We start from the raw sequence: 13069 nt of genomic DNA on the forward strand, positions 1-13069 counted from the left end.
CAATGAAATAAATTACTCCATGAATCTTATATTGTCGACTTAGTTTGTGTGGGTTTCAACGATTGAACCTTCTCATCCCATGGCTTCGGCCGACGATAATCGCAACCGCCGGCGCCACCCCGCCGCTCACTTCACCGGATTCCTCCACGCCGCCGCCGCCAACCTATCCTCTTTCCTCCCTCCCAAGGGGCAATATTCTCCGCCGCCCTCTTCCAAAATCCACCTCCCTCTTCTCTTCCCCAACTCGGCCCTCTCACTCACTTCACCCTCCGATTCAGCCTCGCCTTCGAAAAATCCGCCTTCTCCGCCTTCCTCATCCGCCAAGAACGCACCCTCTTACGAGACGGGCGCGGGATTCCCCTCCACAGTTCGGATTTCAACCGGGAAAGGCGGCGGCCCGGCGTTTGTGGGCCAGGTTTTCAGCATGTGCGACCTTTCCGGCACCGGTTTGATGGCTGTTTCGACTCACTTTGATATCCCTTTCCTGTCTAAAAGGTATTGGTCTTAGTCTCGGTTAGTTGAATTTCAGTAATCTTCAGTTGAATTATTTGTTAGGTTTTCTTGCTAGACAGAGTTGTGGATTTACTGGTTTCACTAGTGCGTAGTAAAGATATGGTGGAGTCGTTGCTGCAATGTTTTCGAATAATTTTAGTTACTATTTCTACACTGGAATAAGGATAAGCGGAACTGAGAGCACCCGCACGACGTGTGCGGGTGTCTCGTATCTCGTCCCTCCGAGACGAGAGGACGCGTTGCAGCGTCCCGTCTTGTCCCAGTCTCGCCGAGACACCCGTCCCACCGAGACGGCTGGCGCGCCCGCGGCGTGGCGGGCGCTAGGCGTGACGCCCACTCGCCGGCCAGCGAGTGAGCTTCGTCACGCTGACGTAATAAATCATTTTTTTTAAAAAAATTCGAATTTAATAAAAAAAATTCAAAATTCAAACGGTAATGTTACCGTATTCGACCGTTTTTTTAAATTTTTTTTTTAAATTTTTTTCTTTTTTTTACTCTATAAATACTCATATTTCATCTTCATTATACACAAACGCACATCTATTCTTTCCAAATCATCTCCATTTCCTCTCTAATTTTCATCTAACCTCTCCAATTTTCATCACAAAATGTCCGGTGACGGAAACTCTGGCGGCTCCGGCGGGTTTGTCATCAACGCGTTTGGCGACTCGGGGCATGTACAATGTCTTGGGTGGTTCCGGTTCGTCGACGCCGGGCACCCAAGGCTCGTCGACGCTGGCGGGGTACCAACCACCTCATTTTGATGTGCTCGTCCCTCCGCCCCGAGGGATTCGCAGGGATTATCCCAAATTAGGGAGGATTATCCGAATGAACCCAATCCGGATGGAGGACGAGGCGGTGGAAGCTCTAGGGCATTCGATGCCGTGGAGGAAGAGGAGGAGACGGTCGAGGAGGAGGAGGAGGAGGATGTAGGCCGTCATCCGTACAGCCGCAAGGACACGATGGCGCTGTACAACGCCTGGATCAGCGTCTCGTACGATCCCATCGTCGGGAATCAACAATCCCGTAAGTGCTTTTGGGAAAAGGTCACCGAGGCCTACAACGAGATTAAGCCGAAGGGGCCCCGCCGCCGCACATTGAAGATGCTCCGAAGTTATTTTGACCGAGTCGATAGAGAGGTCAAAAAATTCAGCGGCATCTACAAGAATGAAGCGGCTCATTACCAAAGCGGAGCCACTGGAGCCGACATTCTGAGATCGGCTTTGCGAGTCTATTTCGACGACAACGGCAAAGAATTCAAACATATCGATGTTTGGGAGGCCGTTAAAGACGTCAAAAGGTGGGCCCGCGGTGTCCAGTCCAGCACGGGCTCAACCTCGAAACGTACGAAGCACACGGCGGGTGGCCAATACTCGTCTAGTGGGGGCGGTTCAGGCAGCGCCGTACAAGTGGTTGCCTCGCAGGAGGCTGAGGGCACGGCAGACGATGCAGGGGGGTCCTCACGTGGGCGCCGTCGGCCGCAAGGGACCAAGGCGGCGAAGGCGACTAGAGGGAGGAGGGGTCGAGACGAATCAAGCCAGGCGGGTTCCCAAAGGCCGCCTCCTCCCTAATGTCCATGTACTTCACTGCCACGATGAAGGACACTTCCCGGATGACGCCCGCCTAATATCAAGCCCATCATGCCAGCATTGTGTATCTGGCGGCACAACTTGGTATTCCGCCTCCATTCGGTGTACCGCCACCGTCTTCGGGGGATGATTCACCGGCGGAGTAGTTTTTATAATTTCTATAAATTTGTATTTTAAATTATGTCTTTTTTTATTTATTTTGCCACGAATTTAATTATGTATTTTTTTTAGGATTTTAAGTTGTAATTTATTTTATTTAATGAAGTGTGTTTTTATTAATTGAATTTGTTGGAAATAAAAATAAAAAATGAAATTGAATGAATAGTTAAGGGATGAGATGGTTAAGAGACGGATAAGAGATGAAGGGTTGCAGGTGTTGTCTCTTAGTTAAGAGATGGAGTGAAAAGTACAGTGGGGCCCATGAATAGTTAAGAGGTGAAACGGTTAAGAGACGGCGTTGCGGATGGCCTGATGATATAGAAATTACCAGGGCAGGTCACCGTTGGTAATTTTGGATTTAATTGAAGAACCTGGTATTGAAAATTCTAATATGCTAATTGTTATATGATTGAATCCCAACGCTAATTGTTGGCCTCGTCACTAATTGTCTAGCACTAGCACTGCTATTGTTAATGGCGCTAGAATTGCTTCTTTTTGAAGTCTTCATGTACTTTCCACCTTACAAGTAACTAAGGTGTTGTGATTTTCAAACGCTTCATAAACAACTGAAAAAGTGAAACTGTTCCTGTTTGTCAAAGTAATTTTGAACCTGGTTTGATTGGCGTCAGTGCCTTGTTTTCCTGGTGCTTTCCTGCTAGAGCATTTGGAATTGGAACTGGGAGTGGATTGGCTTTAGTTACTATGCAGTGCTTCATCTATTCTATATAGCTGCATGCATATTTACACTTGCGGCTTCATTTTCAAGCACTTCCGTGGGAGTAACTATGCCTTACCTCTTTCCTTGCTTTTGAACACAAAAACATTCACAATTCTTCGCCAGAATATTTTCCGCAGTGATTCCTGAGATTATGCTGACTTGCTGAGGAAATTAAATTTTTATTCAATCTGCTCGAGTCTCTGAACCCCCATTATCCCATCATTGCCGTGAGACGCTCCTTTTTTTTCCTTTCACGAATTCATTTGCAAATGCATCTTATCCTTATCATCTTTTATGACAGAACACCAGAGTGGCTAAAGAAGATGTTTGCAGCAGTGACTAAAAGTGAAAGGAATGGTCCTGTATTCCGTTTCTTCATGGATCTCGGAGATGCGGGTATGAAAACTGCTCTCTCTTTACCTCCTCCTATTGTCCCAGGAAACATATGCTCCTATCCACCCATTAGCTCTATGGAAAGGTTTCACAACACTAGCTGTTCCAAGTTTTTTTCATGTTTAGTGATTTAGTTCTTATAGCATGGTGCTCAAATTATTTAATTATCATTGCTTTTGCTCTTAGTGATTTCCACTTTAGATGTAGCTTGAGTTGATGAAATCTCTTTCACTGTTCTCCAGTTTCTTATGTAAAAAAGCTCAATATACCCAGCGGGGTGGTTGGTGCATGCCGTCTTGATATTGCATATGAGCATTTTAAGGTACTAGCTTGATCAGTTTGTGGATCTAGTCTTAATTAAATGATTCATCTAATTGCATAACTCACCCAGCCTTCTTTTTTTGTTGGTTAAGACCAAACTTTAGTTTCTTTAATGGTATAAAACTCCAGTTGATGCTTTATGTTCTTAGGTTCTGTTGACAAATTCCAACCAACGTATTATATCACTACCAATGGTGATTTTTATAAAAAAATCAAAGAGAACAAAGCTATTAAAACTATTCCAGTTTCTTAGTTTTAAATGCTTCTGATGTTTTCCTGCAAGGTGTAATTTGGAACTCCTTCACCTTATAAATAAGGTCTTATGCATGCGTTATCATGACCTGTCCATTTTTCTTCTTTGTACATGTTTTTTTTGGGGTGGGTGGGTGCGGGGAGAGGGAGAGGGAGACTAATTATATGGAGCTTTCTAAACTGATATATTCGTGAACTTTTCATGTACAATGCAGGAGAAACCTGATATGTTTCAATTTATTCCAAATGAAAGACAGGTTAGACCCACCTACAAGCTCTTGTTTAGAACTAGTTTGAAATTTAAGTGGCACAAACATTGAGTTATGATGTTCTAAAATTGCAGTTACCAATGACTCCAATATGCTGATTTCAGGTTAAGGAAGCTAACAAACTTCTGAAAGTATTTCCCCAAATCGATGGTAAAAAGAAAGTGGAGGGTGTTCCTGTCTTTAGTGCTCAGAACATGGATATTGCTATTGCAACAGTGGATGGCATCAAGTGGTGAGTTATGTTATCTATCTATCTATGTTTGAATGAGAATAATTTGCAAGGAGGTCTTTGTTAGTCTGTGCACTAAATAAATCTTTTCTGCATTAGTGAAGCTATCACAATAAAATTTGTCTTTGATGCCTCAGTAATCTCCTCTTTCGTCCATAAAATTCCTAATATCTTCCATGGTTACATCATTATGTTTCATTTTGTTACTGCATTTCAAATTTGAGATATCCCTCAATAATTATTACGTTATGATCAGCTAAAAGGATTCAATGTATCACTAAGTTTTGTTGACTCGCAGTAAGTACGACTTTTGGGAAATTCAGGTGTCGTTTTGCATGTTTTAACCCATTCGTGTTATTTGTTTGTTTGGAGTTCATTCTGACACCCATTGGCATTGCCACCCTATGTCAGGTATACTCCTTACTTTTTTGATAAAAAGATGCTAGATAACATTCTTCAAGAGTCAGTAGATCAACATTTCCATGCATTGATTGAAACAAGAAATTCGCAACGGCGACGAGATGTTATTGATGATAACCTGTCAGCAGAAGCTGTTGAAGAGATGAATGAAAGCATATGGGATCCCCCAGAGGTACAGATCTATTTGTCTAGTGCTGACCATTTGCTAGTTTGCTACAAAATTTTAAGAAGCCAACTATATAACAAAGATTATTGAAATAGGAATTAGAAAGGATCCATCTTTTCTGTAAAATCATAACTTGTGCTGGGCAATTGGCCAAACCTGAGAAAACTATACCACCAAGACAACCTTCTGCTGTTAATTTTGGTCAGATTGCACTCTCAGTGTGTATTAAATCAATTACCCCAGTCAAATATTATCATGCGTATGTTATTGAGTACCTGTGAATAAATGGATCTTCTGTCTGTTGCTGCTGCTTGAAAGGTTCAAGAAGTCCTAGACGAAATGGGTCATCCTGGTATACCCTTAAGTGTCATCTCAAAGGCTGCTGAGATTCAGCTTCTATACGCTGTTGACAAGGTTATTCTCGGTAACAGATGGTTGCGTAAGGCCACTGGAATTCAGCCCAAATTTCCCTATGTGATCGACTCCTTTCAGAGAAAGTACGTCCAAAGCTCTATATTCTTCTGCCCTGGTTCAATGTTTTTTCTGGAAATATTTAAACAGCTAATTTACACATTTTGCTGTCTCATAAGTGCATGCATGCTCTGCATCAAGAGATACATAACTTTTATTTATTCGCCTAGTTCCTTTCATATATCTTTTATTAATAGAGATGCCAGAAGCATATATGCCCTTTTTTATGAATGTGTGTTCATTACTAGTCCCCTTTGTGAGCTATCTTATAATCGCTTACAGTTTTTAATTTGTTTTTGGTTGTCGGTTTGTGTGTGTGTGTGTTCTCTTTCTTTCCTTTCTTCTCATTTTGTTACTTCCCACACAAACTTCCAACCCAAGTGCAACTTTCACTATGCTTAAAGAACGACTAAATGAAAATGAGATTTGTCATTTACTCACATGAATATAATACACTATCTTATTTTATATGAAAGTAGTAAGATTATGACGTGTGAGAGTTTTGTCAACTGTATTTCGGAGTGCAAATATTTAATATACTGTTGATTTAGGTGTAAAGTCCTCTCTCTATTACGAATCCCAGTTTGACATTTATTTGATGGTACGATGGCATGATGGAAGTCGTCACATTTTGACACTCTACAAGCAAAAAACATTGTACTTTCTTCTTGTTGAGGAGGGTGTTTCTCTCGATCCATTACATAATTATGTCAAGTATATTATGCTCATGCTCTCTCTCTTTATATTCTTATTTCATATCATGTATCCTGCTGCAGGAGTGCTGCTGCTTTTCAGAGAGCTAGAAATCCATCCCACTTAGTTTCTAACTCTGAGTCTGAGGAAGATGCTCTACTTACAAAACCCAACTCTCTAATGGAAACGAAAGACAGTACTTGCCATAAACAACAGAGGTTGAGTTTCCAGTTCCCTTTCGGAGATTGGTCTAGTAATCCTTGGTCAAAGCAACAGGAAGATCAGCAGAATCCGTTAGACGCAAGGTTTTCACCATCAGCCTCCATGTCAAGAGGATCTTTCTTAATTATTTTCTTGTGATTTCGAGTATTCACTTTGTAATAAAATTTATCTAATTTCGGTGCAGGGATCCTAAGAGCACCAGGCAACACAGAGATCAAGAGTTGCAGTTATCTCCATTCCTCCCCAAGATTACAATGGTTGGAGTCTCAACGGGAGAGTCGGGCAAGATACAGAAGGCCAACTTAAAGAAGATGATGGATGATCTGACGAAAGAACTGGAGAAGGCGGAACAGGTAAATCAAGGTGGCAACGAGGCAACGGTTGATGAGAGGGATCCTTTATTTGTGGCGAACGTCGGGGACTACTACTCTGGTGTATCAAAAACTAGGTCTGCCAGGTGGGTTCGAGGGGGATCTTTCTAGAACCTGATTCCTTTTCCTGTTTTTTTTTTCAGTTGTGTAGGATTAAATGATTTTATATGTAGAGTAGTATGGAAATACTTGTGATTTGATGAACACGGTCCAAAAGTTGACCGAAATTTTGGTTTATTTTCAACGTTAAATCATGTGAAATAGGAGTTTTTTTCACTTTAGAGCATCTACATTTGGGCGCCCTATAGGGCGCCTTATGCTCCGCCACATCAGCATTCTATCCTTTCACCCTTCCACTTGCAGTGGGACGCCCTAAAGTCTGTCCTATAGTTTTAACTAGTATTTTGTTAATTAATTTTTATGTTTTCAAATATATTATGCAAAATAATAAAAAAAACATCACAATTTAAAGGTAAACTCTACATTACTTAATTAAAAAAAATTACAAGAGTGGAAATAAAAAACAAGTTCGCTACAGATAAAAACCTGGTCTAAAGCATTCCCAATTGGCGCTGGAGTTCATCGATCATCTTCTTGAGGTATTGGCTTCTTGAGGTATTGGGCTTCACCTGGGTCGTCGGTCTGTCTGAGGGCGTTGTGCGTGTCCAACAACGTCCTCTGGTTGGCTGCCCTCACCAAGTCCCCGTAGGCATGTGCCAAAGTCAGGGTCGGGGCCGGGGTCGCGGTCGGGGCCTGGTTGTGTGAGGTCGTCGCCTTCGCCATGCCCTTGTTCTTGGCAGCCTTGTTGCCAATGGGACGCCAGGAGGACATCGGTCTGCCCGAACTCTCATCCTCGTACATCGGCTGGTTGAGGTCCATCGGAGGTACGACGCTGTCGCTGCTCGTATAATCACCGGCAGCGGTGTTCTTCATCCTCTTCGACGCAGACGACAGGGGCACAATCCCTCCTTGGAACTTCTGCTTGTCCTTCACGATCAGCCAGGAGGAGTAGTGCTTGAACTCGTCGTACATTGAAATGTACGACGCAAGCGCTTTATCGTGCATATCGTTAAAAGTCTAGCCGCTGCCCTGCTCCCTCAAGCACTCCACATACTCCGCCGAGAACAAATTGAGCTGCTTCTTCACCCGATCTCAGTGTTTGCGCAGCTGCTCCTTGTGGCGCTTGTACGCGGCCACCGGCTTGGACTCGTTGTAGCGCTCAGCGATGCGCTCCCAGTACGCGATTTGCTTTTGATTGTTGGCTAACACCGGGTCCTCGGAGATATTAACCCAACACCGGGTCATAAGAATGGTCTCTTCGGGACTGTAGTTCGTCCTCCATGGGGCTAATTCTTCGTTCTTTTCCGGAGACGACCACTTCTGGGCCCTGTGCTTGACCCTCTTCTTCTTCTTCTTCTCCTTGGGTGCGGAGGCCGAGGTGGGTGCGGCGGCGGCAAAGGCAGAGGCGCGGCCGCGGGGTAGGGCGGGGGCGGGGGCGCGGGTGGGGGACGGCTCCATGTCTGACAGCCCGTATGAATCCGTGCTGAAATCCGGATCGTACTGGGTGTTGGAGTCGAAGGGCCGGTATTCGTCAGGGTCTGTACCCGGCCACCGTGCACCACCACTGAACATCGGCATTCCGTCGGGACTATTCGGATCTGAGAAATCACCCGGATTCATTATAAATTGGAGATGAAATTTAGAGAATGGAAGGTTGAAGAAGAGTGAAAGTTATACAATCATATATATATATATATATATATATATATATATATATTTATATATATATATATAGGTATATATATAGTGTTTTGAAGAAAAAAAAAGGCAAACTCATCGTCCGCGTCGCCCGCAATGGGGCGGACGATGCGTGTTCCATGGCTCATCGTCCGCGGACGATGGAGGTGCCATTGTCCGCCTTGATCGGGCGGGCTATCGTCCGTCCCACTGTGGATGCTCTTAGTATAACAAGTTGTTTCTGAAATCTGCCATTTCTTGATCTCTTGAGGCTGTATTTTCACTTAATAGATTCATCTTCCCAAAATTATGTTTAGGATCCGCCACCCCTTTCTTGCTGGAGCAATAATTATGATTTTACGTATGGACAATTCCTCAATATCTTGTTCATTCGCAACAAAATATTTTCTTTGTGCGTCGGTAAAAAAAAGCATGCTTTTGAGGGGAGAGATACTATTTCACCAATCGAGTCACAGGTATCTAACATATTCATCAGTTAAAAGCCCAAAATTATGTTTCGGATCTGAAAATAAAACAGTTAAGCCCAAAATTATGTTTCATATCTGCCACAGAAAATTTACGCTTTTTGGGCGCCATTTATTTCAACTTTGAGGACATAATATATAATGAAGAAAAAGTTGTGCATGTAACAGGATTTGCCACTGATAGATTCTAGTAATATTTTGACACTTTCCATTGAAATGCTTATGTGATGAACATTTTGGCTCTTAAACTGCTACTGATTGGCTACTTTTTCTTGGTTGACTTTTCATATTTTCCACTCACAAACCAACTGTGCAGCGACTTTGACTCGAGTCTTGATTTTTTTAATAAAAGGAGATAAACAAATTTTTAATACAAGCATCTCTCTATAGGAGCATCTCCAGTGGGCGGATGTCCCACTCAGACATCCACTAGGACTTCCCAAAAACAACTCCTGCCACGTCACTAGGACTTCTCATCCCACTGCCACGTCACTAGGACATCCCCTTCACAATCCGCCCTTCCCACTAGGACTTCCCGCAATAAAAAAAATCACAAATTCACAAATAAAGCAATTTACGTTTACGGAAATAAAATTTCAATACGAATACGAACGAAAAAAATTAACAACTTCATTAAAAAACATACATGATTCGAAAAAAAAAATTAATACCGGATATAAAATAAAGTTCAACGAGCCGTATATATAGAGTTTTAAAAAAATTTAATACCGGACGTCCGACCCACGCCACAATGGCGGACGTCCGCCCGCCCGTCCGAGGACATCCGACGTCCTTACGAGACGTCCGTATCCGACTTGCCACGCCACAATGGCGGACGTCCCGGTCGCCCGTCGCGGACAATGGCGGATCCAGAAAATAAAATCCGTGGGGTCGGATATAATAAAAAATAATATTAATAAATATAATATTTAAATAATTATTTAAATATCATTATATTAATTAGTGATGAAATAACTTTATACTCCCTATGTCCCCAAAGAATATGTACTTTGGGGTTGACACAGGTTTTAATATAAAATTGGTAAAGTAAGAGAGAGGTGGAGAGAAAAAGTAATTAAAGTATTGTTAGTGGAGAATGAGTTCCACCTCATTAGAGACAAAAGACTTTGCCTAATTAGAAAGTGCATATTCTTGTGCGACGGATTAAAAAAGAAAGAGTGGATATTCTTATGAGACGGAGGGAATATACAACATCGATTCTAAAATTTTAGCACCAAATATTAAATAGTTTTAAAAAATTAGTAAATAAAATATAAATATAATGAAATTTTAGTTGATGAACGAAAATTATAAAAATAATTATGCTTAGTTATCCAAAAAATAGGCAACCTATTTAATTAACTGCCCACTAACATTTGGCCCAAAGAATTTCACTCATTTAACCTAATTACTAAAGCACCGTCAGATTATGCCTTCTCTGCAACTCCTCCCTTATATCTCTCCTCTATTTTATTAGTATCGTTCCTCTATCCTCTTACTTTTTGAAAAAGGCCGAAGGTTTCGGGTGAAATTGAAGCTGCCGTGGGGTCAGAGGCGGAGCTGCACCAGATCAAATGTGAAAGATGATGTTTTCCGGTAGCGCCCGGTGGACCGCCGGTGGGGTCGGCCGACCCCACGCGACCCCACCTGGGTCCGCCGCTGGTCGCGGATGTCCGACCGAACGTCCGCCATTGGAGATGCTCTAAGGCAATGTTAGGAACCCTCTTAACCTTACGTCGAAACCCCTGTCTCACGATTGTACAACGACCGTGCCGGAGTCCTAATTCTAGGATCGGCGGCGATCAAACGATAGGCTGGCGCGGAATTCCTCCGTCGGCAGCAAGTAGGTTTGATGTAGTATTGCACAAGTAAAGTGGGCAAGTTATTTCTTCATTCATAAGTTTCGAAAAATATGAAGATGCCCTATTTATAATATTCTAGACCCTAGGGTTGGTTCGACCTAATCCTATACATCGGGAAAGAACCAACAAAGAAAACCCGACGGAGCTTATAAAACGCTCGACCCAATAAGAAATTAAATAACAAAAGAGAAATACTTAAACAAAATATAATAAAAACGTAAAATAATAAAACACTATTCTATTCTCCTCCAAGTCGTCCGCCGAGCTGCTGCCGAGCTGCTGCCGCTACTTGCCGAGCTGCTGCCGAGCTGCTGCCGCTACTTGGTGACGAAGTCGTGGTAGCGCTCCGGCTGCCTGATCTCCTTCCTCGGCCTCAACTTCCTCACTGTGTCAACGTTCACGGCTTGCCTCTCCGGCACTCCGACGTCGACCTCTCCTTCCCTTGTTTCGTCCTCACTCCCCGGCACAGCCGAGGATGTTGTTGTCGTATCCCCCGCCCTCTGTGGGTCAGTGGCGCTCGTAACAACTCCCCCGGTCTTAGAGACTTCCTTGTCCTCAAGGGAGAGGGTAGGAAACCGCTGACGTATCTCCGCCAATGGCTCCCACGAGGGCGAATCGGACCCGTCGGACCACCGCACTAAGACATGCTCCATTGCCGCTCCTTTGTGCCATAATATCTTCGAGTCTAGAATGGCCACGGGCTGGACTACGGGTCTATTCCCCACGAACAACTCCGGCAGAATGGTGACCGGATCGTCCTTTACGAAGGCGCGCAAAAGGCTGACGTGGAATACATCATGAACCCGACTCCCCTCTGGCAACCGCAATTTATATGCCACTGGACCGATCCTCTGAACTATTTCGAAAGGGCCATAGAAACGCCTAGCTAGCTTTGCCGAAATGGGCCTCGCTACAGAATGTTGCCTATACGGCTGTAATTTCAGCCACACAAAATCCCCAACATCGAATTCCACATGACGGCGATGCCGGTTCGCCGTCGCCGTCATCCGTTGCTGCGCCCTGGACAGATTATCGCGTAGTTGGACGAGCAGTTCCCCCCTCTCCTTGATGAGTTCCGCAACGCTAGGGGGCGTTTTGGCTGATGGGACCGAGGCTACCAACAACGGAGGCTCCCGACCATACAGCGCTCTAAAGGGGGAAGTGCCTAAGCCCGCATGGTGGAAGCAATTTAATGCCAATTCGGCCCACGGCAAAAAATTCGACCAAGTCGATGGCTTGTCTGCTGTGAAGGCTCGTAAGTACTGCTCTAGCCCCTTGTTGCGTATCTCAGTTTGGCCGTCGGATTGCGGATGATATGCCGTCGTGAAGTTCAGTTTGGTCCCACTTAAACGAAGTATTTCCTCCCATACCGCGTTGAGGAACACCGAGTCCCTGTCCGACACCAAAGTCTTAGGAAACCCGTGATGACGGACCACTGTATTAACGAAAAGGTGGGCCACCCGCAAGGCGTCGAAACGAGTCGGCAGCGCCGCGAAGTGGGCATACTTCGAGAGTCTATCGATCACCACCATAATAGTGGTGTACCCGCGGGACTGAGGTAGGCCCGTGATAAAGTCCATAGATACGTCGTCCCAGACCTGCGTCGGTACCGGCAAGGGCTGCAGAAGGCCCGCCGGTTTCTGCGTCGAATACTTGGTGGCTTGGCATATTGCACACGCGTCAACGAAGGTCCGTACGTCCTTCCTCATCTTAGGCCAATAAAACCCTGCTGCTAACAAGCGAAACGTTCGCTCGTGGCCCGGATGGCCCGCCATTGGAGTATTATGATGTTCCTCCAACAATAATCTCTTCACGTTGGACAACTGACTCACCATTATCCGCCTATTGAAGTAAACTAGGCCGTCCGCCAGGCTAAACTGAGGGGGTGCGTCCCCTGATCGTATACGGGCCGCGAGCTCCACCAGGTCCGACCGCGACTCTGTCTCCCGGCGCAAGGTGTCCAGCAGGCTCGGGATCGGGTGCGCCACAGCCGTAAGACAGGTGGCGTCGGCCCCTTGTGCTGCCTGGTCGATCTCTGGAGCGGGCTCCGTCTCCCCCGGCAAGGCCGTGTCCTCCCTTCTCGACAGAGCATCCGCAGCCCGATTCAATGCTCCCTTCTTATACTCAATGCGGAAGGTGAAACCCATCAACTTCTGGACATAAAGCTGCTGGTCTGGGGTTTGAACAACCTGCTGCAGC

The 13069-nt window shown here is 44.7% G+C and overlaps 1 protein-coding gene across 1 annotated transcript; it reads left to right on the plus strand.

The window, feature by feature from the left end:
- Positions 1 to 5: 5 nt before the first annotated feature.
- On the plus strand, positions 6 to 7067 carry LOC121750328. Its single transcript, XM_042144846.1, has 9 exons — positions 6 to 495; positions 3281 to 3375; positions 3615 to 3694; positions 4161 to 4202; positions 4319 to 4446; positions 4855 to 5035; positions 5348 to 5526; positions 6277 to 6498; positions 6600 to 7067. Exons 1-9 carry the CDS (start codon positions 80 to 82, stop codon positions 6895 to 6897), a joined length of 1641 nt encoding a protein of 546 aa, XP_042000780.1. The 5' UTR covers positions 6 to 79; the 3' UTR covers positions 6898 to 7067.
- The last annotated feature ends 6002 nt before the right edge of the window (positions 7068 to 13069 follow it).

The sequence above is a fragment of the Salvia splendens genome, chromosome 10 (genome assembly GCF_004379255.2).
Source record: "Salvia splendens isolate huo1 chromosome 10, SspV2, whole genome shotgun sequence".
In the NCBI taxonomy this organism is placed as follows: Eukaryota; Viridiplantae; Streptophyta; class Magnoliopsida; order Lamiales; family Lamiaceae; genus Salvia; species Salvia splendens.

Excerpts from the sequence above, each read along its gene's own strand:
- LOC121750328 (XM_042144846.1), top strand. The coding sequence starts at position 80 with ATGGCTTCGGCCGACGATAATCGCAACCGCCGGCGCCACCCCGCCGCT. Across the intron at positions 496-3,280 it reads ATCCCTTTCCTGTCTAAAAG|AACACCAGAGTGGCTAAAGA; the intron begins GTATTGGTCTTA and ends CTTTTATGACAG. Across the intron at positions 6,499-6,599 it reads CAGAATCCGTTAGACGCAAG|GGATCCTAAGAGCACCAGGC; the intron begins GTTTTCACCATC and ends ATTTCGGTGCAG.